This window comes from Cavia porcellus, unplaced genomic scaffold (genome assembly GCF_034190915.1).
Source record: "Cavia porcellus strain 051 isolate PalLab524CR breed Dunkin Hartley unplaced genomic scaffold, mCavPor4.1 scaffold_19, whole genome shotgun sequence".
Taxonomy (NCBI): domain Eukaryota; kingdom Metazoa; phylum Chordata; class Mammalia; order Rodentia; family Caviidae; genus Cavia; species Cavia porcellus.
Window position 1 is genome coordinate 22,550,587 of NW_026947502.1, and position 24,285 is coordinate 22,574,871.

General features: G+C 51.7%; 1 protein-coding gene across 1 annotated transcript in view; it reads left to right on the forward strand.

The window, feature by feature from the left end:
* The first annotated feature begins 20,428 nt into the window (after positions 1–20,428).
* The window catches only part of Wwc1 (WW and C2 domain containing 1), a 156,726-nt gene continuing 152,869 nt past the window's right edge, over positions 20,429–24,285 (forward strand). The window contains exon 1 of the mRNA XM_003473184.4: positions 20,429–20,758. Within this exon, the coding sequence (XP_003473232.2) occupies positions 20,640–20,758 (119 nt within the window). The 5' untranslated portion in view covers positions 20,429–20,639. The remainder of the gene's footprint in view (positions 20,759–24,285) is intronic.

The window sequence follows — 24,285 nt, forward strand, 5'->3', positions numbered from 1 at the left end:
CACTGGTCTTCTGTGGAAATGCTTTGAGGAGGGCCAAAGGCCGGGGGCTGGAGGGAGGGGGCGCGGCAGACATGCAGAGAACACGTGTAGCGTCCCTGCTGACATGGTAGGACCCTGGTGTTCGGGTCTCAGATTTGTTCAGGTTTTGGAATAACTGCATATACTTTACGGAGGCTGCGGGTAATTATATGCAAAAAAAAAAAAACTTTAAAATTTTGTGCAAAAAATCTGATGTGAAATTTCTCACTTATTGAGGCTGGGGATTTAGCTCAGCGGCATAAGCGCCTGCCTTGCAAGCATGCAGTCATGAGTTCGATCCCTGGTACCGATAAAAAGGAAAAAGACAAAAAAAAAAAAAAAAAAAAAGAAAGAAATTTCCCACTTATAGCCTCGAGTCAGCCCTCAGAACATGGGGCATTTCAGATTTCAGATTTCGGGGTTGGGGATGCTCGGCCTGCACAGTGAACACCTGTGTGGGGGAGCCTTGGCTGCCTGGCCCTGCGGTTCCCCTAAGGGATGTGCTGGTTCTCAGCGCCATCGCCACGCGCCTGCAGCGCCCTCTGGTGGGCGGGAGCTCTGCGCCACGCTAATGGGAGCGCGTTCTCCACCTGGGGAGGTTCCAGTGCACCTGTGTGTGTCTGTGTGTCTGTGTGTGTGTGCTCATATTTCCCTTTAGGATGCACCCGTTTACTCCACAACTTGCACGTCAGGGGAGACCCAAGTAAGGAGGACTTAGGGTTTGCATGCGTGTGTGCCGCTCCTCATTCCTACATGAAAGGAATGTCAGCTGCTCCTGGCGCTAAGGTGGTCCCTAGATCCAGCACTAAAGGCTCTTGATGGAGAGCCTACCGCAGGGGTGCCGGGCCCCTCCTGGGATGTGCAAGGTGAGTGTCCACTCAACCCCAAGCCATCACCTCGAGAAACTCATGGCAGAAGAATAGATGGTAGGCGAAGAATGACACTAAGACGTGAAAATGACAAGGTGTCCGGGCAGGGAGGACAGATGTATCACTGGGGCTGTGACTTAGGCAGAGGAGGCCACGGGAATCGCTGCAGTCTCAGAAGTCCAGCAGGAGTCAGGCAGTGGAGAAGGAAAAGCATTCCGGATGCAGTGGAATGATGGAACGGGCAGAATCCGATCCAGGACATTAAAAGCAATAGGAACCTGGGAGAGGAGTTGTTCTCCCCTGTAATCTCAGCACTCAGGAGGCTGAGGCAGGAGGATGGCTGCAAGTTTGAGGCCAGCCCATGCTACAAAGTGAGTTCAAAGCCATCCTGAATTACAGAACAAGACCCTGACTCATTAAAAATAAAAAATACATGAAAGCAGTAAGAAGCTACTAGATTTAATACGAGTTCTCTGGGCACTGCATGAAGAACAGGCAGAGGAAGCTGATGTGATCGCCTAGGTGAGATGGAGGAAGACGGTGGCCACTGAGCAGAGGTAAAGGTAACCACGACTTCAGAGGAGGACACAGAGGTAGATGGAGCAGCTGGACTCCACGGATGAGCTGCCTTTATCATTTCACTTTGTGGGTAAGGAAACCGACACCAGGTAAGTGGTGGGATGGCGTTTAAGCCCAGCTGCGCCCCATTTCAAAACTTCCGGGCGTCTAGGCCAGGAATGGCCTGGCTTTCAACGATAACCAGCAGCCTGCTGCGGCGAGCGTGCCGGAGGTTCGCCAGCACCGGTCTAGGAGGCGCTCCTGCCCCGCCCCCGACCCCCGGGGTATGCATCGGATGCCTCTGCCTTGTCCTGCAGGCCGGGTGCTTTCCACGGGTGGGAGGAAAGCCAGAGTGGCCTGCTGGAAACCAAGCCGTACCAGCGCGGGAGCTCAGGTGAGGGAAGTTGGTGTGGAGAAGAAGCACCTGCCTGGAGCAGCTGGCTTCCCGGGGTGCTGGCCAGGGCTCAGGCAAGAAGCCTCTGTCCTTCCCTCCCTCCTGGGCACGTTGGGCCAGCGCCCCTGCCGGGTCCAGCTGGCCTACCTCACTCTCCGGAGGAGTAGTCTGGCCCTGGGGTGCCTTCGTCCTCACTGGCTTCAAGAGGGGAGGGGGCTTCCAAGGCCCAGCACCTCCAGGCCACCCAGCCTCCAAGTGATAAGTATGCTAAAGGGAGCCATGCCGAATTTCACCGGAGCCCAGTTCACCCAGCTGGAGTGTGCCATCCTCGGATCACCGGTAAATTTTCTGTCACACACAGCCCAGCCCCGCCCTGCCCCTCGCTACCCACTATGTAAACACAATCCCACAAAATAGGAAGCAGCTGCAGGTGGAAATTTCTCTCCTGCCATTCCTCAGGTCAGACCTAGAAAGACCAGGGCAACTGGCAGCCAGAATTCTGGAAAGGTCCTACAGCCTAGAGGTTCACTAATCCTGTGCACGTTTGTGGGTATGGTGGTACATGCCTATAATCCTAGCTATTTAGGAGGTTGAGGCAGGAGAATTCAAACTTCAAGGCCAGTTGTGGAATTCAGCAAAATTCTCCTTCATTACCCTTCCCAGCATGCAGTCTAAAATCCACCTACCAGAAATTAATGTGGAGACTTCAAAACATGGGGATTCGAGATCCCATTAGATGCTGCTACTCCATTTCTGGGTATCTTCGCAAAAAAAGCATCATACATCAGTGATATATGTGCACCCATGTTTACAGCAGCACAATTTGTAATAGCCAGATCTTGGAAACAACCTAAATTTCCATTGACTGAGGAATGGATAAAAAAGATGTGATATTTTTATACAATGGAGTACTACTCAGCCGTAAAGAAAGGTAAACTGAAGACTTTTTTTTTAAACTGAAGACTTTTATAAATGGATGCAACTTGAGACCATACTCATAAGTGAAATAAATCAGATGTGTAAACATTGTATTGTCTCACTAGTGTGAGAAGATGAAACAACATATTTATATGTATACAGATGTATATATAAATAGTTAAGAAAGCTATACTACTGATTTCTCTGGGTTCGCTGAAGAGAAAGATTTGCGCTGGTAATGTTCAGACAATTGAAGGCAGATGTCATGCCCTGAGTGATTGATTTGGGGATGACAGTGCACAATGTATGAGCCATTGTTGCCCCTGATTGACATGTTTTGAAATGTTGGGGTTTCTTTAAAATAAAATTGATTTTAAGTATTTCTCTCCCATACCATGGGGGCAGGGTCCAGGATGGCCGCTGTGGTGAAATGAGCCATATCAGTGATTCTGATTCGTGGTAAGTACTTAATGTGATTTTTTATTATTATGTATAAATTTTTGTTCCAAGCACAGGTTTTATGCCAATGGAAACTGAGGCACTAGCTTCCAGCTTGGAGAGATTTGTAGGCAGTGGCGGGCAGCATGGAGGTGGCCCTGCCCTCCTGTCTTTTTGCCACGCTTCCTCCTACAGAGCAGGTTCTGCGTCCCCCAACTTCCCGTCCCCCTGGGGGGAGGTGAAGAAGAACAGGGAGAGGCCCTTGCTATGAGGGTCTCGGCCGGTGCAGGCTGGCTGTCGGAAGGGGGCGCTTCCGCCCGCAGGGCGTCCACGTTCCCAGTGGCGGGGCGCAGTTTTGTCACCATGGGGACTGCAGAGGCAGAGCGTGGTTCGAGGCCTCATGGTCTAAGGTGGGAGACAGACTCGCAGCCCAGCGCGGACACGGTGGACGGGTCTCAAGGTTGGTAGCTGGGGCTCTTGGAAATGAGAAGCACAATTAGCAGGTTTGGGGAGAATGAGACGAAAGAGTAGAGGCTGGGAGACTGCACCGCCCCCAGAAGGACCTGAACGCAGGTGGCCTGAGGACATGCCATTCGGGAGGCAGCTCTGCTCCCTGCTCCCTGCTCCCTGCTCCCAGTGGGGACGCAGTGGACAGCGGTGGGACACAACCGAGGCGGGATCCCCATCAGGAGAATCCGGGTCAGACTCAACTCCCCCACTACCCCACCCCCGCACCCAGGCCAGAGGACTGGAGTGAGAGTGGGCACGAGTAGCCCCTGAGTCGGTCCCGACCCAACTGCCCATGCAGGGGCTCCCTCCCTCCCGAGGCGGTCGGCTCCGTCCCGCCAATCCTCGGCGAGTTCTGTGGCTGCCGAGGAGAGGTGGCAGGAGAAGCGCCTTTTCCCGCTGCTGCCTCCTTGGTTCCCCCAAAACCCCAGCACCCCGAGCCCTGGCCCCGCCGGTAAGTGTTGGGTTTGCTATGTGGCCACCAGGTGGCAGTCTTTCCCATCAAATCTGCAGATGCAAGGGAGCCGGTCGGCGGCAAGAGGCTGCGAGGAGGCCCCTGGCCACGAGGGGGCGCGCCCGGGAGAACCCTTGCACTGAGCTGGGGAACTGGGAAGAGCCAGGTGGGATTCAGAGGGCGGACCCGCTGTGTACTGGGGTGACTGGGGGGGACATTGCCACACATCTGTCACCTGCCTCGCCCTCCCTTTTTCGCCCTTGTAGAATAGGATTAAAAAGATCTGTAGTGGAAGTATCTGGAAAGACCAACAAAAATAAGTTAAGAGAAAGCGCTTAGCATTAAGTCAATGCATGTTTAATGGGTAAACTGTTATTATTAAAGACCGTAGATCATGTTGACGAGGAAAAAACATCACTTTGAACCCCAACTGCAGCCAGGCATGATCCCACACTTGGGAAACTGAGACAGGAGGATGGCAAATTCTAGGCCAGCCTGGGCTACATAGTGAGTTCAAGGTCAGCCTGAAGTGAAGTACATAGTGAGACTGTCTCAAAAACCCCAGCTGTACCAGACATCAGCGTGTGTGCCTGTAATTCCAGCACTTTGAGGGGCTAAAGGAGGTTTGCCACTTTGAGCCCAGTTTGGGAGATTTAATAAGATCCTGTCTCCAAAAATCTTTCAAAAGGGCTGTGGACATAATGCAAAGACCCTGGGTTCAACCTCCAGCATTGGGGCAGGGGAGGGGGTCCGGCTCTTCCCCTCGCCAGCTAAACCTGGCTCTTTAGCTTCTGCAGCCTGCCCTTCCCAGGGATGTGTGAGTGACAGCTCCATCCTGCAGCAGCGCTGCTGGAATAAACAGCCTGGGTGCAGGCATACATAGACTGTCAGAAAGTCCGCCCCCACTGAGGCGCAAGGCCAGCCCTGCCCCTCCATCCGCTTTAGATTTCCATAAGAGTGGAAGACAGTACTGGAGATTAAACCCAGGACCTTTGCACCGAGCTACACATCCCCAGCACTTGCTTCTAATTTTATTGGAGAAAGCAGCTCCCTAAATTGGCAGGCTGGGCTGGAACTTGCCACCTTCCTGCCTCAGCCTCCCAGAGTCTGGGATCACAGGTGGGCACTGCCATGCCCAGCGGTGGTGACCACTTTCACAAAGCACTGTCCCCCCACTGCCAGCAGCCTCTCCCCACCCCTGGGCACTGTGCTATGCATCCTACCCCCTCTGTGCCCTTCTCCCTTTTGAGCTCCATTCCAGTGATCTCTGTACCTCTGCCTTCATAACCCTTCCACCCACATTAATCTTATTTGAACTTCCCAAACCAAGCCGACTGTTCAAAGCAGATGAGGGGGCTCAGAGAGGTCATCAAACAAAATCCTACAACACAGCAAGCCCCTCCTAAATGGCTGAAAATTCTTTTCCTCCCCCCACCACCCAATACAGGCTGGCCTTGAGATCACTATGTAGCCCAGGCTGGCCTTGAACTCGGGGATCATCATGCCTCAGCCTCCAGAATGCTGGGATGCAGGCATGTGCCACCTCGCCTGGCCTGGAAATACTCCAACCCTCATTGTGCTGTCTCCACACCCAAGCCACTCCCTCGGCAAGCCCTTGGCATAGTCTTATGTCAACTGAACACATGGAGATTTTATTCAGAGGCCATCTGCCCCATTGGCTGTAAGTCAGCCGCATGAATGTTTCTTTTTTTTAATTTTTTTGTCTTTTTCATTTTTATCGGTACCGGGGATCGAACTCATGACCGCCTGCTTGTAAGGCAGGTGCTTATGCCGCTGAGCTAAACCCCCAGCCCCACGCATGAATGTTTCTTGAACATCTATTGTGGATAATCTGGGGAGAGGATGGAGAGGAGAACGCACCCTGTCTCCTGGGACTGCACAACTTCTCTGTATTCACCAGGAGACTTGTGATGCTCAGTGACGGGACCTCCCTGCAGTGATGTTACTGCATACTGCAGGCATTTGGGAGGGGGGACCCACAGGTACAGCGATGCTAAGTGTGACCAAAGGGGCGATGTGGTGTGAAAAGTGTACACGCGGTGGGCAGAGGGAGTGCTGCGCGGAGGCATCCCGACCGCCTGGCCAGGCACGCGTGCCACTCTCCGCACGGGGGACAGAAGTTCGGGCCAACACTTGGTACGTGACATACACAGTGTGTACGAGTGAACAGAGGCCACTTTGAGCCTTCCTGCTTTGACTTCCAAGGATGGGCCGCGTGACAGCCTCTGTTCCAGAAAGGATGTGCCTTATGTGTATTGATGTGCGCTTTGCAATCAATGATTGGAGTTTGAGCCCTGTTCTGTCACAAGCCTTGGACAAAGCTGAAGTCTGCTTCTGTTTTCTCATGATTGAGACTCGAGAAGGAAGGCTACCCACCCGCTCCAGTGGCAGGAGTTTAAAGGCGACCCAAGCCTAAAGCGCATGCGCGGAGGCAGCACACAGGGCGACCTCTGTGCGAGAGCTGCGGAACATCTCTCAGTGCTGGCTCTAGCATCCTTGCAGGCAGAAAAGCAGGCGTTGCCAAAGACCTGCCCACTGTGCCTGCAGGGCAGAGTCCTTGCTGGGAAAGCCCTTTTCCTGCCTTTGCAACCCACCACTCTAAGCAGGGAAGAATTGAGGCCCCGCACATCAAGAAATGACGTGGGGCAGCGAAGCACAGTGTAGGCACCACACACTGGGGCTCTGGGTTCCTCCCCCGCACTGTGAAAAGAAAAGAAAAGAAACATGAGATTCACATTCAGGGAACATCCTGGCCAGGTGCATAGAGAGATCCCTTTTTGTCCTTGTCGAGGTCTGAAAAGTTTTTATTTATAATCCCATGGAAACCTTATTGGAATTCTAGCAAGTTAATTCCAGTCCACCATTTCTAGTGCAACCCACAGCAAAGATAGAGACAATAACACATTTCTCATTATGGGGGGGGGGGTGTCAAGAGGTCCTGAGTCCCACCGGTTTATCAGAACAAAGGCCTTGACCCAGGGCCTCATCTGGATTTTATTAATTTGTGAAGCAGGGAGTAGCTGAGGATGAGTGGCTGCGAACAGTGGGAGACAGGTGAGTCCTGTGAGCTGGGCTAGGGAGGAGGCCTGAAACCTCCTCTGTAAGAAAAATGCAGAAGGACATGCAGGAAGACCAATCTGCGCACACAAGTGAGGTGGCATTTAATGGGTAGGGAGCGAGCGGTGCTTTGGCTCTGATGTGCAAACTTTCCTGCCCTGGGAAGTTGCGGCCTCTTCTCTCCAGGCTCCTGGAACCCAGTCGGCAGCATGGAGAGGTGGCTCTACATCCCGCCCAGCTCAGCCATGTTTTGATGGGAGTCATGGGGCAGGGAAATGGTGACTGTCACCTAACTTCAGAACCTCAGCCCTATTTACTTTGCTTAGAGCCATTTGAAGGGAAAGGGAAGTAGCTTAGCCAGCCCTATACATATTAGTACATGGAGATATGGTAGGGTTAGCCAAAGTGTAGGTAATTGCTCTTTGTTTGAGAATCATCCAGGTGGTCCTCCACAGGTGTAGCAGTGCATTCTTATAATCCCAGCACACTGGGAGACTGAGGAAGGAGAATCACAACTTCAAGCTCGGCCTGGGCAACTTGGCCACTTTGCAAGACCCTGTCTCAGCATAAGACATGTCAGGGGCTGGGCTGTAACTTGGTGTGAAACCCCTGGGTTTGATCCACAGCTCTTGGAGGGTAGGGCGGGAGGGGGCAGCAGAGGTGGATCCCGTGGATGGAAAAGCATCAGGGAAAACAGGACAAGGTTGAAACCGTTCAGCACTTGGGCAGACTGAAGCCCTGAGAATGTGGGAAGACAGGCAAGCCCTTTGCCATCAATGGCCAACACGGGATGCACCCCACAGCAGCCTGCACTCAGCCCCAGACCTCTTCTGCTGGAGCTCACACCTGTCTGTGTGTGAGCCCAATGTGTGCTCTCACCAAGCCTGTGTTCCGTGACCTAGTTTGAGATCAGCTGCATTTACACCCTGGAAATTAGCATCATGAGACCAGAAAGGTTGGGGTGGGGACTGCAGAAGAGAAATGTCCATGTCACAGAGCTACTGAGAGAAAGGAAGACTGTGTGTAAGGAGGACTGTGTGTAAAGCTTTCTCCACTGACCTCAAGGACATGAGCACTTTGACACCCAAGGGTGGAGAATTCAGACCTAGCACTACTGAAAAAACAAAACCACAAGGTAGGAACAGCAAGAGAACATTTTCTACACTTTTCCAGATGAGGGTGTGTGTGACCAGCTCCCAACAAGAGTATTTAGGACACAGTGTGGCCCATCTGTGGGTGTAGAACTGGTCCTCTAGGACAGTGGTGCTCAGGTCCCCAGCAGAAAGGAGTCACCTGGGGCAAAGTCACACCCTCTCACCTCCAGGGTCTGGCCACCTGGTACTGAGAGGGGTGGCTCGAAGGAGTCACCTCGGCTGTGACAGCACTGCAGCCATGTCCTCCTCTGCCCATACCCACACGCCCCTTCCCTCCGGATCCTCCTAACAACCCTAAGAAAATCCTGCACACAGCCCAGCTGAGACCTCCGCACACACAGGGAAAGTGATGCGGGGTGTGGACTACATTACAGAGACCACTCCCGGGAGACTTATGCATCCCCAGCCATCACCATGTCGCTGTCTTCGAGATGGGGGTTGTCACCTGCTGGGGACTTACATGGAGACAAGGCAGGGTGTGTCCACAGAGTCAGTGCAACCCTCTGTGTTGAGCTAGGGGCAGGTTTCCGGCCATCTGCTATGGGGCGGGACAGACGGGGAGAGACATAATGAGATATGTGTGTGTGTGGCATCTGGGCTGCAGGCTGGTGTCCCTGTTGAAGGGCATAGCAAGGAAGGAGACAAAAGAGCACACCTGCTCATGGGCTTCAGCAACACAGGTTCTGTGCAGCAGTCACCACCTGCTGTGCGGACCATGCAGAGATCTGAGCATGCAGCTGCCTGCCCTCTACCTCCAGGCACAAGACAGGCGACGTCTAAAACACACAGCCCACAGTGCAGCTCCTGGGTCTCGAGTGAGGAAGGGAACAGTGTGGCCCAGATGACCTTTAATGGAAAAGCTGACATGAAACAATCTGTCTCAGCTCCTGTTTATACCCAAACCCCAGCCTCTGGCTCTGCTGCCGACCAAGGTGGGACAGTTCAGACTTTACCAAGCATATTCATTCGCTCATTCCTCAAGACTGGGGGACTGGGAGGATGACACAGCTACTCACTGTGCTAGCTGTCTGACTCCCACACAGCCTGTCTTCTAACCTTGGGTTCATGCCGCATCCACCTGACCTCATAAGTTCTAGAGGGAGAAGCTGGAGGCCTGGAGGAGCAATTGGTTGACCTCATCCCTAGCGAATATGGTTCTCCCTTTATCGTCTTTCTGGCTTGAAGCTCCATTGCAATCCCAGCCCCAGCTCCCTCCTCTCCAGAGGATGCTGCACAGATGGCAGCTTCCCCGCCACCTGGAAGCAGGGAGTTCCCGGCCACACTGGGTGGGAGGACTTCGCTGAGCAAACTCCAGGCAGTGAACTGTATCCACATGGGTAGCCCAAGTGAGGGTGGAGTTTGCCTCCCTCCTTCCCAGTAATACCCCTGCCTGACCTAGCCCTTCCTTGGAAGCAAGCTTGTTACCTGTTAACGCCCTGATTGGAAATTACTTTCTCTTTTAAGGTGCTAGGACTGAGCCTCAGAACCTGCAGAAGGGGTCCTCTTGCTTTGCAAGTAACAGTGATAGAGATCCCCACTTAGATTAATGTGGAACTTTACCAAGTGCTCAGATCAAGACAGCATCTTCTGTATTCTTAGGGGACAGCCAGGATGATGTCACATGGCTCTTTCTATGCCAGACAAGCCTGGGGCTGAGCTGGAGTTGGGATTGGACTTGGAAAACCCTGGCTTGGTTGCTGCTATAGGGGAAATGTTCCACCAGCAGCCTATCGTGACTGTTACTGCCTTGTCGCTGCCCTGCAGAGAAGCCCCCAGTCACAGAATAGAACAGAACATCCAATGCCTGTTCCATCCAGTCCCACCCTCTGGAATCTGGCCTGCATGATGGGGCAGGCCAGTGTGTCTGAAGACCCATTCCATTGCTGGAAGGGCTGCCACATGGGAGGGCTTCCGTTCCTGGGCCAGCCTCATGACAGGGGAAAAAAGATACCAAGAGCCTGAGGCCAGAAGAGACACTCCATTTCCCTACAGACTGCTCATTCCATGTGAGTCTTGAGCTTTGCAGACAGTTTTGGCCCTAGAACCAGCTGATACATTCAACCGAGCTCTTGCAGAGACATAATATGGGCGTAACCCCATCCTTCAATGGGACCCATGACCACATCGGACACAGATGTCTTTTACCTTTTTTGAAATATACCAAGTTTTCTGCCAAGGGTAGTGTAGAAAAAAAAAGAAATATACCAAGTGTACCCCCTTATTTTCCTTTATAAAGATATTATGAAGCACTAAGCTCTATGAAAAATAAGCTCTGAAATATATTTGGAACCCAGGCATATGGTTCACCATGAAGGAGATGGCTGTTTACTGGGCTCATTGCTTACAAAGCTGCTCCAAGCCCTGTAGCAGAGGTTAATAACTAGGAAGCCAGCAGTTCCTCGTAAGCAATTCTGTGCACATTTTTAGGCAACCTAGCAATTATTGTTGCTACTGTAGTTCAGCCAATATTTATGGAGGGATATCTCATGCCAGACACTGTGATAAATGAGAAGGGAGTTGAGTGAAATATCAAAGACAGTAATTTATTATTATTACTTAGCAGCGGTTAATATTCTTGCCACAGTTACACTCTTCCCTTCCTCTTTCCCCCTCGAGATGCTCAAATGTGGATGTCACCGAACCATCAAAGCAAATCACAGACATCCTGACACTTAAGTCCTAAATGCTTCAGCTGATAGCTCTTAAGAACGACCATTCCTCTTCCACATAACAGCTGTACCCGTGGTATTTAACACTGACTCAGGAATATTGTCTAAAATGCATTCTTCCACATTTCTCCAGTACCCCCAAGATATTCTTTGTAGCTTTTTGGCTTTTACAGTAATCCAGGATCCCCCTGCAGGTTGTACATTGGATTTGGCTTTTTCCTAACCCTTTGATGGATATAAAGATTTGAAAAACACAAAGCTCTTCAGATTCAATTGAAAAAAGAAAAAGGTAGGAATCCTTTCATAAAGGCCCCCTGGATGCTGTGTCAGTCTCATTCTCACTGGAGATGGGCACATTATTTTTAGAAGGCCACAGGGCTCCACCATCTGCTCCCTGCAAGAAGGAAATCTGGTCAGGAGGTGGAGCCGCAGGAGCCTCAGGCCCTGATCAGGGCGGAGCCCATGGCTGCTCTGGCCCCACTTCGGGCACAAGCAAGGGAAGCAGGGAAACTCTAACCCTTCTTGCAGTGTTCAGCCTTATGGGGAAAGAAAGGAGCAGAAAGTGGGATTTCACCTGAGGACCAGTGAGGAGCTGTTGAAGGTGTCACACGGCTATGTGTCTGTGTCACAGCGACCCGCCCGGCACTGCATGGGACCGTGGGACAAGTTGGAATAGAAGCTCTGCGGACAGGCTGCCTATGGTGCCGGTGGGCGGGTGGAAACAAGCACTATTCCGATGATGGGATACAAAGCTCTTGAGGACAGAGCAGACACAGAGAGTAAAGAAGTGGGAGTCGTCTGGGATGACTCCCACACGTCTGTAATTAAGATGATGCTTTACAACTGGGGTGAATCAGACAGCATGGCGGCACACACCTGTAATCCCAGCACTCACGAGGCTGAGGCAGGAGAGTTGCTGTGGGTGCAAAGCCAGCCTAGGTTACACAGTAAGTTCAAGACCAGCTTGAACTTAGTAAGACATAGTAAGACCCTGTCTCAAAAAAATTAATAAAATCTGGAGTGAACACAATATACATTGAGGGCCAGTGGTCTGTTTTTATAGTTTTATTGGCACCTAGCCACATCCCTCTGCTTAGACATTACCTATGGCTTTTACTCCATAACAAGAGGGCGGAGTATTTACAACAGGACAGGATAGACCAAAATGCCAAAAGTTTTGGTTTTTTTTTTTTTTTGTCTTTTTCCTTTTTATTGGTACCAGGGATCAAACTCACAACTGCCTGCTTGCAAGGCAGGAGCTAATGCCGCTGAGCTAAACCCCCAGCCCCCCAAAATGCCAAAAGTTATCGGGTTCCTTACAGAAAGACTTTAGCCAACCCATTTTAGAATGTCACATTCCAGAGATGCCTCAGGAGAGAAAAAGATACTTTAGTCAAGTCAGTGACCAGTTCTGTCTTCTATATTGTTTCCTTGCTCATCACTAGGATGTACATATATCAAGACCTCTGAGAAGTCCCACAGGCAAGAAATCTATTTCCTTTGTTAAAACCAACATTTCAGTCGGGCGTGGTGGCTTATGCCGGTCATCCCAGCACTCAGGAGGCTGAGGCAGGAGGATCGCTGCAAGTTTGAGACTAGCCTGGGCTACAAAGTGAGCTCAAGGCCAGCCTGAACTGCATAGTGAGACCCCGTCTCAAAAAAGACAAAAAAAAAAAAAAAGCCACATTTCCCAAGTGTCTTTGCTCTCGGACCAGCTTTCTGTGTAGCACCGAGGAAGCACCTGTGGATACACACCTGCTGGGGAGGATTACTGGACGGAGAAAAATAAAAATTGGTGAGAGTTCAAGGCATAAGGTCCATTAAGACATCATTAAAGTGGTCAAGAATCAGACCAAAGGCCATGTGCTTGGGTTTAGGTCACAAAGCAGAGCCACACTGGCGGCTATGAAGGCAGAATGCTGGCAAGTGCCACCTAGGTAACTCCAGGGAGTGTGAATCAGAACAGGGACGGAGGGAGAAAAGGAGAGAGACAGAGAGAGACAGAGAGAGACAGAGAGACAGACAGTGGCGTGAGCAGTGCTGGTGCCCACTTGGACACACTGAGCTTTGCTGGCTTGGTGAGCAGTGATCTCCTCCCCAGAAAAAAAGTCATGTCTCTCCCACTCATTGAGCGAAAAGCTTTGGCCATTAAATGTATGAGGAAATGGTAGATGGTGCCAAGGAGGAGGCAGGTGGAGAGGGACCACCGCCCTAGATGGGATATGATGGTGAGGGTCCCGCTTTCTGTTTGCTCCTCACACTGCAGGCTGAGTGCAGGAACAGGAGACACCCCGAAATACAGACAGCCCCCGCCAAACCCCAACAGCAGCCTGTCCTCACCTGCCAGAGACCAATCAACAGAAGCACACAAGCAGAAAACTTTTAGACAATAATCACCACACTCCAACCAAACACTGCAGAGAGAAATGGTAATCCTTCTTCACTCACCCCCAATGACGGTCAAGGGGGAACCCAAGGCACCCCTAGGCATGGGGTCCAGGGAGTCCAAACAAGGAGCTAGTATGGTTTTTTGAGTCCATCATCCTACCTGCCTATGGCAATGACAGTGCTGCCCTCCTGCTCCTGGGGGAAAAGTCACCTAAAGCAAGTGGTTTACCAAAGATCTACAGTCTCAGACCACAACATGAAAATATCCAGATTTTCAAAATTCACTCTGCATACTCAAAACCAAGCTGATCTTGGGGTAAACTTTAAAAAGGCAACACTGAGATGATAGATTTGACAAGCCGGGCGTGGTGGCTCATGCCTGTAATCCCAGCACTCGGGAGACTGAGGCAGGAGGATCGTTGCAAGTTCGAGACCAGCCTGGGCTACAAAGTGAGCTCAAGGCCAGCCTGAACTGCATAGTGAGACCCTGTCTCAAAAAAAAAAGAAAAAAGAAAAAAAAAGATTTGACAAAAATTTTTAAAGCAGCCACGATAAAATGCTTCAGCGGGCAATTAGGAACACATGTAAAACAAATTAAAAAATCAAAATGCCTCAGTAAAGAAAGAAACGACATCAAGGAGAACCAAATGTAAATGTCAGAACTGAAAAATAGAACTGAAATAAAAAGCTCAGCAGAATTAAAAAGCTCAAGAGAAAACAGAAGAGACGGAGGAAAGAATCAATGAATTTGAAGACACAGACATAGAAATTACCCAATCTGAACCACAGAGGGAAGACAGACCAGAGAGAGCGAAACGAACAGAGCCCCGGTCCTGTGGGGCTGTAATGAAGACGGGCAGCCCAAAGGGAAAAGGGATGGAACTATCAGAAGACTCAGAGAAGTGCAGACAGAACACTTCCTACCTGGGGCGGAGCACACACAGTCAGGGAGCTAAGAGCACTCCATCAGGATAAACGGAAGGAAATCCTCGCTGGGACTATACTGAAACTTTTGAAAACTAGACAGACTCAGCAGAGTGCCCGACTCTACCAGGCTGCATTGCACCTTGGAGGCCCTGCAGGAGAATATCCGGGGCAGGGAGCAGAATTCCAAATACCTAGCAAAGGGCACAGCCAGTGACAACACAGCAAGCCCTGTGCCTCGGGCCAGGGACCTGGAAGGATGTGAAGGCTTCCAGCTCCTGGCTTGGCTGCCCTTGTCTCCCGAAACTGTCAGGAAATAGCAACAGGGCTCTCTTGGTGTTGGCCATACATTCTCTTTGGGGCCTCTAAGCTAGCGTGCTTGCTCTTCAGCTTTTTACCTTGCTGGCTTGTTCAGGTCTCTGCTTCAATGTCACTAGCGCACACTGGCCTTTTTCCCTGGCCCTGTCTACTACAGATTCTCAACCAAAGTCCATCTGAAATTCTTCATGGCAGGGCTGGGGATTTAGCTCAGCGGCATAAGCTCCTGCCTCGCAAGCAGGCAGTTGTGAGTTCGATCCCTGGTACTGATAAAAAGGAAAAAGACCAAAAAAAAAAAAAATTCTTCATGGCATTCTATTTTATTCTTTTTTTTTTTTTTTTTTTGGATTTTTGGATTTTTACTGGTACCAGGGATCGAACTCACGACCACACACTTGCAAAGCAGGCGCTTATGCCACTGAGCTAAATCCCCAGCCCCTATTTTCTTCCTTTTAATGATAATAATTTGCAATTCCTCTGTGTGTGTACTCATAACAGGATCTTGCTGTTCATGTAGTTCATGCTGGCCTGGAACTCAGTATGTAACCCAAGCTGGCCTCAAACGTGTGGCAACCCTCTTGCCTCAGCCTCCTGAGTGCTGGAATTATAAGCATGTGTGTTACTAAGTGTTTGCTGACTCTTCACTTGCCTATTGTATGCATCCTGCACTAAACTAACTGCAAGCTCAAGATAGAAACACCTGCATGTAATCTTGAAACCCAATAAACAAGAGCTGCTTGCAGAAGAATTTCTGTGCTTCAGGGGCTGAGCTAAGTCCTTGTCAAGTCACAGTGAGGTGGGTGTTGTCCCTCTCACGTTTTAGACAAATTGGGGCTCAGAGGGCCACAGTGTCAGCCCCAGAGTCACCCTAGCTGTTGAGCCAAGTGGTATGAGATGCAGGTCCCCCCACCCCACCCCCGCCATGCTTTTCTACTACTGCACCCAGCCATGGCAGGTTTTCTGGGTTTAAAGCCCAAGCCAACCCCCTTCTTTCATGGGATGGTTTGTGAAATTCGCTCAGTTTGGTCTTTCAAGTGCTGAGGTTCTGAGAATGAGGTGTCAGGCTGTGCAAAGTGGACAGGTAAAGAGAGTTTCCTTTCCGGCATCTCTAAGCAGTTGGGCTAGAGTTTAATTTAAGTGCCCGGGTACCATGGCAATGAGAGTGCTAAAAATACACAAGAGAGCTTCTTGCCGCCAGCTTGCTGGTTAGTGCACTTGCACCCCCACCCCCGTTTCCCACCAGGGCTCCGCTAGGCTGCTGGGTAGGAGTGGAGGAAGGCACCGCTGTGTGCTGCGCGGAGGGCCTGCCCTGTGCACCAAGCTTGCTTTCTCTTTCCACACTCCCACGCTTGAAACTGCGATTACATCTCCTCCTCCTCTTCCAGTGCATAATTCACTTCCTCCTCAGCGAAAGACACAACAGCTCCTAGTTCCCCAGGGACCTCTTTGATGAGGGTGTTGGAAGCAGGGTGGACACAACCTGTCCTGCCAGCCCCAGGGTAGTAGAGATCCAGGTTAGTTAATGCCTTATGGCAGTGTGGGAGGTGGGCAACTCTAGACAAACGCACCTCCTTCTGCAGAGACAGCTGGTCCTGTTAAATCATTTACACACACACCCCCAGTCCCCACCCTGCTATCTGCCCCCAGGTGGGGCTGGGGACAGCACTGGCTTGCAGTGGAGGGGGATCAGGTGGCCTGTCACCAGCCTGCTGCAGGCCCCCCTCCGTCTCCCCAACCTCCATCACTTCCTTCAACTGCAATTGGCCCACAACTCAAAGGGAAGCGACAGTGGCCTGCTTGGCTGCTCCTCCACCTTCTCCAACCCAGACTGTGGTCCTACAGTGTCTGCGTTAATGACTTCTAGAACCCAGCTTGCAGGAATTCAGAATTAAAAACCTGCTGGAAGCAGCTGCATTGGGATCTGAGCTGTATTATTTACTGTGTGACTACAGAAAAATCACTTTGCCTCTCCGAGTCTCAGCGTACTGCTCTAGGAAACAGGACCACGGTGATAAGACATTACCTGCTGAAATTCCTTTTCCCTGTTTGCTAAGTGAGCAGTCTGTGTAGACGTATTTCACCTTGCTTTCCAGCACAGTACGAAGCACTGAGGACCCACCAGTAAAGGAGAAATTACCTCTTCTAGGAGAAACCACCTCTTCTAGGAGAAATCACCTCTTCTGCCTCTGTTCTCCTGTTGCCAAGGTTTCTTTCCACCCTCATTGTGGCTTAGACCATGTAGTCTCATCATTGAAAAAAATATATCCACTGCATAATTATGAATCTCAAGTAATGCATGACTAAAGGGGAACATTATTGGCTCAGTCATAGAAGATAACTGTGCGTTCCCTGGGCACGTGGGAGGGACAATCAAGGAGCAGGAAGACAAACAGCAGCTCTCCAAGCCATTTCCCCCAAAGAATGCAGGCACCCGCAGGACACTAGAGCTAATATAGTCATACACACCCCCCCCCTTTCTTTTTCTTTCTTTCTTTCCCTCTTTCTGTTATTTTTCCTCCTCACTATCCTTGAGAAATACTTTCCCTGACTCATAAGACTTGTGTAGGGCATATCCTTCCTCCTTTGGTATGACAAAGAGGGCAAGATGAAGTGGGCATTGTTTTTAAGAACAAAACAGCCCATCCCAGGCTCAGGTGTCTCCTGGGGGGCCTCTGGCTGTGAAAGTTGGTGAACTAGGTGTTGTCAGTGGTCACCTTCTGCTCTGGCCTGAATTCAGCACAGAGGAGCTGGACATAGCCCCAGGAAGAAGACCAGGAGAAAGCCGGAGCTGCTTGTCTTCAGTGTAGATTCCTTGCATTCAATCACCTGTAGATTAACGCCCAGTTCAGCCTGCCCGTGGCTCAGCCGGTTTTGCCTTTTACCCCTTGCAAGGTTGCCCAGAATGCCGGGGGATGATTCACTGCCACTGAAGCGGGCAGGCAGCGGGCTGTGCTCTGACCCTACCATGCATCCTGCTTCTGGAGATAATCTGGGGTCCTTTTGTTGATGGAAAGAAGAACAAAACCTCAAGGATTCAGTTCCTGCTTTGGTCTCTTTCTTGCTGACCAGGCCAGGTCTAAAAGTCTAGAGGAGCGAGCCCTGCTACAGTAGGCATTCAAGCTGGAGAAAAAGTTGGGTTTGGAAGTCACTAAAAAGGTGTTTCATAATCAACACGTTCAGTAGGAAGGCTTGGTTGGCAAATAAGACACACAACTCACAATGAAGAGGACTGTCATGAAAAAAACATGAATAATTTTCACAAGGGGAAGGACACGGACTTGTATTTTGAACAAAAAGGAGATCTGTGGCTCTACTTTTCACAGAGGTGACAGCACGGGGTGGGGGTCTGAGATGATAGGTTACAAGGAATGCCAAGGGCCACACTTCTCATCTTCTCCTGCCCTTTACACCAGCCCCAAGAAGGCTGCATTGTTGTGCAATTCTTTCAGACCAAAGGCTGAAACTGTAGGCAAGCTAGCTGTGCAAGGTCATGTGGCCAAAAATAGGGTAAATTTTGGTTCTGAATAACTCAATTCCAAAGCTCTTGCTTCACAGCCAAAAAAGTTGTGCAGAAAAGACCCACAGAGACAATCCCTTGTCAGCTTTCATGATAGTCCAGATTCAGGCCATGGGGAGGTCATGGAGCTGCAGGGTAGTTTTAAAATGAAGGTGTGGGTTAATGATTGAGAGGACAGACCCTGGAGTAGGACAGAACTAGTTTGTCTAATAAGTTCTGTACCCTGGTATGTCAAAGCCTCAATTTCCTCACCTGTAAAATGGGTATAATATACAAATTTCTCTCTTCTAGAGGATTGTTGTGAAGATTAAATGAGACTGTGTTTAAGAAACATGTAATGCATGTCAACTTCAATTTTGGGGCTGTAGCTGTAGTCAATAATTGTAAGTTTTCGTTGGGACCTTCAGTTAAAGGCACTTATCTGGCCTTGCACTGCCAGAAAGTGTAGTAATTGTAGTTTGTTAATAGTGTTTGGCTCAAGCAGAGGAAACACGGAGGGGTGGGAACTGAGAGAATTCTCTGGTAAAGGAATAGGAAACTCCTACTTGTCAGGTCTGTCTGACAATTGTTCCTGGATTTGGGGTCTGGTATTTGTGGAATGAAGGAAGACAAGACCAAACAATGAGCCGCTGGTCTAGCCTCAGGGCAATAATTAATTTGGTTGGTGGCTCACACCTATAATCCTGGTATAATGGCAGGCTGAGGCAGGAGGATCACATGCCTGGGCGATTTGGTAATTTAGTGAGATTCTGTCTCAGAATTAAAAATAAATAAATAGGCTGGGGATGTAGCTCAGTGCAAAGGTCCTGGGTTCAATCCTCCGTAGTGACAGAGTGATAGACAGGAGATGCCCTCCCTTGCTCTGCACCCGCGGCTTGTACAGCACAGAGGGGCTACAGGAGAGCCCATTCCACCAGGCTTCACTTCTCAGCTCCAGGGTACAGAATATGCCCACAGCAAAGATGGCCAAGTCCACTCTGGAAACACAGACAGAAGAGCAGAAGAGCGAGCTCCAAGCAGCTTGATCCTTAAGTCAACGGTGCTACCTTCTTTTTTGTATTCAATATGTTTACTCTTCCAAAAAATAGCACTTACTTATTATTAGAGGAGGTTTTGCTGGGCCTAGGTTGGCCTTGAACTCCTGGGCTCTTAGGAATCAATCATTCTGCACCAGCCTCTTGAGTAGCTGGAATAACAGGTGTACACCACTTTGCCTGGCAAGATTTTTAAAATTATTTCCTTTTTTTTTCCAAATTGAAATTTTGTCCCCCCCCCCACTCCTTTCGTCCTGTCACGGGTAAGCACTCAATTTAGCTAACAGTATCGTAAGTATTTTACAAAGTTCTTCCCCTGAGCCCCCTCTGGAAGTCCTCCCAGGGAAGGAGATACACAGCACTCCTAATTTTAGGGACCCTAAGGAGAGTCAGCTACATTTGCAAATTACGGGGGGGGGGGACCACGTGGGGAGAATTGGATAAGAGCGAGACAGATGGTGCGTGTGTTGGGGGAAGGGACGAGAGATCCTGGAAAACTTATGTTCCCCGATTTGCAAGAATGTTTTCGCTTAACCACTTCTTTCCTGACTCTTGATTCTGCAGAAAAGAGAACCAACGGGTGTAAACATTTGGGGCCACCTGTGCCGATAACCTGGCCTGCCCAGGTGGAGAAACCGGGGAGCGCTGGGAGACAGACGCCGGCAGGGACTTGTGCCGGCTTCCCGGGGCTCCTGCTGGGGTCTGGAATCCAGGTGCCGCGCAGTCTCCTTCTCCGCCGGGGCCGCGGAGGGGTGGTCAGCCGGGCTGACTGTCCCGCGAGGGGGCGCGTCTCGGGCCCTAGGACCCGCCCTCGCGGCGCTGGGCGCGGGGAGGAGACCCGGGAACCCTGGCTCCCGGCGCTCCGCCTCCCGTTTCCGGGGCAGCGCAGTTACCTGCACAGCTCGAGCCGCACCTGGCGGAGGCACAAGTCGCCAGGCGGAGGAGCCGAGAGCTGCTGGGCGCCCCGGAGGGCCGGCGGCCGGCGGGGGAGGGTAGGGGAGGCGAGGCGGGGTGGAGGGCGCCGCGCGCCGCGCGGAGGAGGAGGAGGGCGCACCGCGGAGGAGGAGGAGGAGGAGGAGGAGGGCGGGCGGCTGCAGCGCTCGGCCCGCTACGCCCGGCCGGCTGGGCGCGCACCCGGGCCCGCACCGCGCCGCTGCGGGCGCACATGGCAGCGTGAGAGGCCGGCGGCGGGAGGAGCGGGCGGCGCCGAGCGGGGGCCGCAGGGCCGCATGGACGGCGGCGCCACCCCGGCCGGCCCCCACTAGAGAGCCAGATCCGCGGGCGCCAGCCCTCTGAGCATGGTGCCTGGGCAGCCCCCTGGACCAGGGGCAGCTGCCCGGAGCCGCTGAGCCCCGCGGCGGCCGCGAACTGCATGGGGGAGCGCGGGCGGCGCACGGAGAGATGCCCCGGCCGGAGTTGCCCCTGCCGGAGGGCTGGGAGGAGGCGCGTGACTTCGACGGCAAGGTCTACTACATAGACCACACGAACCGCACCACCAGCTGGATCGACCCGCGGGACAGGTAGGAGCGGGGTGGGAGGACCCCCCTCCCCCCGGTTCCCTTCCCGGAGCCCCGCTTGCCCTTGGGGCTGGCGACCCGGGGTAGGCAGGCAGGGGTGGGGGGCTGCGCGCACCTCTGCTCTTTCCTCACATACCGCCCCCCACTCCGGAGCGCTGCTCCTACCCCAGTGGGTGCAGAGAGGAGGACCCAGGCCCCCTCCGCCGTCCCCAGGTGGAGGACTTAGGCCCCAGCTGGCACCTGCCGAGAGTTTTGACCTTAAGTGCTGGCCCCGCCCCCGCCCCTTTGGGTAGCGAGGTCGGACGGACCGGGGAAGGTGGGGGGACTCGACCCAGCCCGGGGAAGCCAGGTCTTCCCCGAGGCCCTCCTGGCTCGGTGGGGGATGGGATCTGGCTTGTGGGGTGGAAGGGACCCTAAGTTGGGTGGGAGAGACCGGAGGAAGGGCCCTGGGCGAGGGGCCGGCAGCGTGGAGCGTGCTGTTTGACAGGTGCCTCCTGGGCTCCGGAGCGCAGAGCTAGGCAGGGAGGCCGCGAGTGGGAAGGGAAGGAGCGAGCGGGGGAGGCCAGACGAGGGAGACAGGTTCTCCAGGAATCGCACAGCCACTTGGAAGCTGTTAGGATGCGGCTGGAGGTGAGAGGACTCCCGTCAGGCCCTGCCCCTCCTGGCTGCCTCCTCCCTGTCTGCCCTCCCGGGATCCTCAGCTCTGCACCAGCGCGTTCTGACCTTGGTGGGCACCACGCCGACTGTAGCGTGAAATTCTGCTGAGGCAAGTGGAGTCTCCGCTCCAGACTTTTCTCCCGGTTGTAATGCTGGGCATTGGTTTGCAGGCGCACCCTCCCCGCGTAAGACCTGGGGATCGGGAGGCCGCTTCTGCCCCCTGCCCCCCCCCCCCCCGACTACATTGGTATCCTTTGCTGACATAAAATTTCGGTTAGTGTTTCAGGACTGTGGAATCTTTACCTGGTCTGTGACCTTGAGGGTTAGGTCTCTGTGAAGCAAATGAGGTGAATTTTTTGGAACCTTCATCCTATAGGGCTTGGGGCGGGGCGGATCTGAGGAGTCCCTGAGGGGGTGTGCAGCAAGAGAGCTGTGGGGAGCCGCTGACAGTTGAAATTCCCTGTAGTTTCTGTTGTTAAGGTCTTGTGTTCATTTATTCATCCATCACTTCCAGGGTGCCTGCTCTAAGCTCAGCACCATGCAGAATGTCCTAATAGAAGATAACTTTAAGGGTAGAGTGTGTCTCTCAGGGAGGCTGCCCCTCACTTACCTGCTGCCAGATGATTTGCTTTGAGGGGCAGGAGTAATAGTGGGACTTTTGAAAATTGAAAGGTGCATAGATCAGAGCTCAACTCCCATTTTTTTTTTTAAATAGAAGAGAAAATTCAAAGGCCAAAGGTGGGGTTTGCTTAAGAATTTTCATCTTTCTACTAGTGGACACCGCGTTCTTGTCCTGCCCTGTTCAGCCCCCAAATTTGTCTTCCAGACATGGATCTCTGTCAACAGCCTCAGGTCACTTGCCCTAGCGCTCTGTCAGCCGTGGTGGTGAACCTGGCTGTCCCTATTTCCTTCTTTCTCCTTAGAACAGAAAAGCTGAATCTTGGGAGTCCCTCTCCAGCAAGTCCCTGCTGCTGACTGAGGCCCGGGGATTGTTCCCACCAGCTGAGATAATAATCTGTCTTAGAAAGCTTCCTGCAAACACTGGTTATTCTTTCCTCTTGAAGGAAGGCAAGTTTGTCAGGAAGAGCTAACATGGCTAGAACACAGTTTGCCCAATTTTCGTGTTAGGTGGGCCACTTTTATCACTTTTTGGAGACAGCCACCTGTCTCCAGTTGCTTACTTAATACTGGACTTTAGATCGACTCACTTCACACATCTTTATACCACTTTCATGAGTGAGAAACTAATATCTATTGCCATACACAGAAAGAAAAAAACTTTGAAAAATACAGTACATGGAAAAAAAAAAAAAAAAAACAGGAAAAAAGGGGAGTTGAGGGAGAAAAAAAAGAGTGTGATGTTTTAGCTAGATACTATGGCCTTGCAAGGGCCCTAGCTCCAGGACTGCCCAGTCTTTGTTTCTAGGAAGATTGGTTTAAAAACAATTGGAAGAAAAAAACAAAAAACAAAAAAACAAACAATGGGAAGAAGTCAGAAACCCACCTACAGTTGAGGAGCTGAAACTGCTCCTCACTTTGTCTATGCCTGGGTTTTAAGGCTTTTTGCCTCCTGGTCATCCCACCTGGGCCTGGCAGATGTGGGCCAGCTGTGAAGGTTTGCAGGTAGCTCCAAGCGGAGGTACCTGCAGACCTCTGCAGTTTCCCTTCTGTATAGTCTGTTGACGATTTCTGCCTTCAGTCTGGCCTGTGTGGCCACCAGTGAATTCCTTGACCTCTCTGAAGTTTGATTGCTCCGCATTAAGAGAAGTTGCTTAGATGGTCTGCCAGGGCCTGTCAGTTCTCAGATATGATTTCAGAGCTTTCTGCCTCTTTTTAATCTAACTGTACAGGCGGGGTGGCAGGGAGCTGGAGGTGGGCTGTAGGGAAGAGAAGGAAGTGATTTACCAAAGCTGAAAAGCACCAAACTTTTCGCTGGTGGTGAGCGGGGGCAGTCACGTCTCTGCAACTGAATGCAGTGAAACAAACGAAAATCACATTTATTAAAAAAAAGAGTTCTTTTAAGCGCGCACATGTGTGTGTGTGTCTCTGTGTGCATTGCCTCATCTTTTTATTTGATGCCCACCCGTTCCTCTGAATTTAAAAGAAGTCAGTCCAATGGTCCTTTGGTTGGAAAAGTGATTTCTTAGCCACCATGGACAAAATAGCGTCTCTGGTTACCAGCCCTGAAGAATGTCTTGGCACATTCCTCCCTCTGGGGCAGAGCGGGTTTTGTGTGCTGTCCGGCTCGGAGCTGCTGGGGGTAGGGAGCCCGGGTTTCAGCTTCCCCTTTCACCAGGGGGTTGGAAGAGCAGCCAAGCTGCCCGCTTTGCCAACTCTCTCCCCTTCTCACCCAGGGAAGACCGGGAGGCCGGAATTCCTGAGGGTAGTTGTCTCAACAACCGGAGAGGGTCCAGTGGCAGCTTGAGCGCTGCCCACTGTGCCAAGGCTCCAGCGACACACGAGCTGTGTCTGAGGCAAGGCCAATCTGGGAAGGCCCAGTCCTTCGGGAATCAGGTGCTGCAGCCAGGCAGAACAGCCCCTTACCACTGGGTTCCTGGGGCAGTGGAAATTGGGTGCTTTGGGAGCTGTGTCCTCCCCGTGTTTAATTCACGGTGTGCAAAAACAAATATACCGATTATTCTTCAGGAAGAATGGCTCATTGGACTGGCCCTGCCAGAGAAAGTTCCTGAAGCCTGATTCCTGCTCATTCCATTTTGTTTTCATATCTTTATTTGGGAATCCCTGGGAACCCCAGGCAGGACTGGGTGAGAAGTCCTAAAAGCTCATGTGGCTCTGGAGGACTTAGAAACTTCTCTTAGGACTTCAGGGTTAGGCTTTGCAAGCCCTGCTGCTTCTGAAACAATTTTTATTGT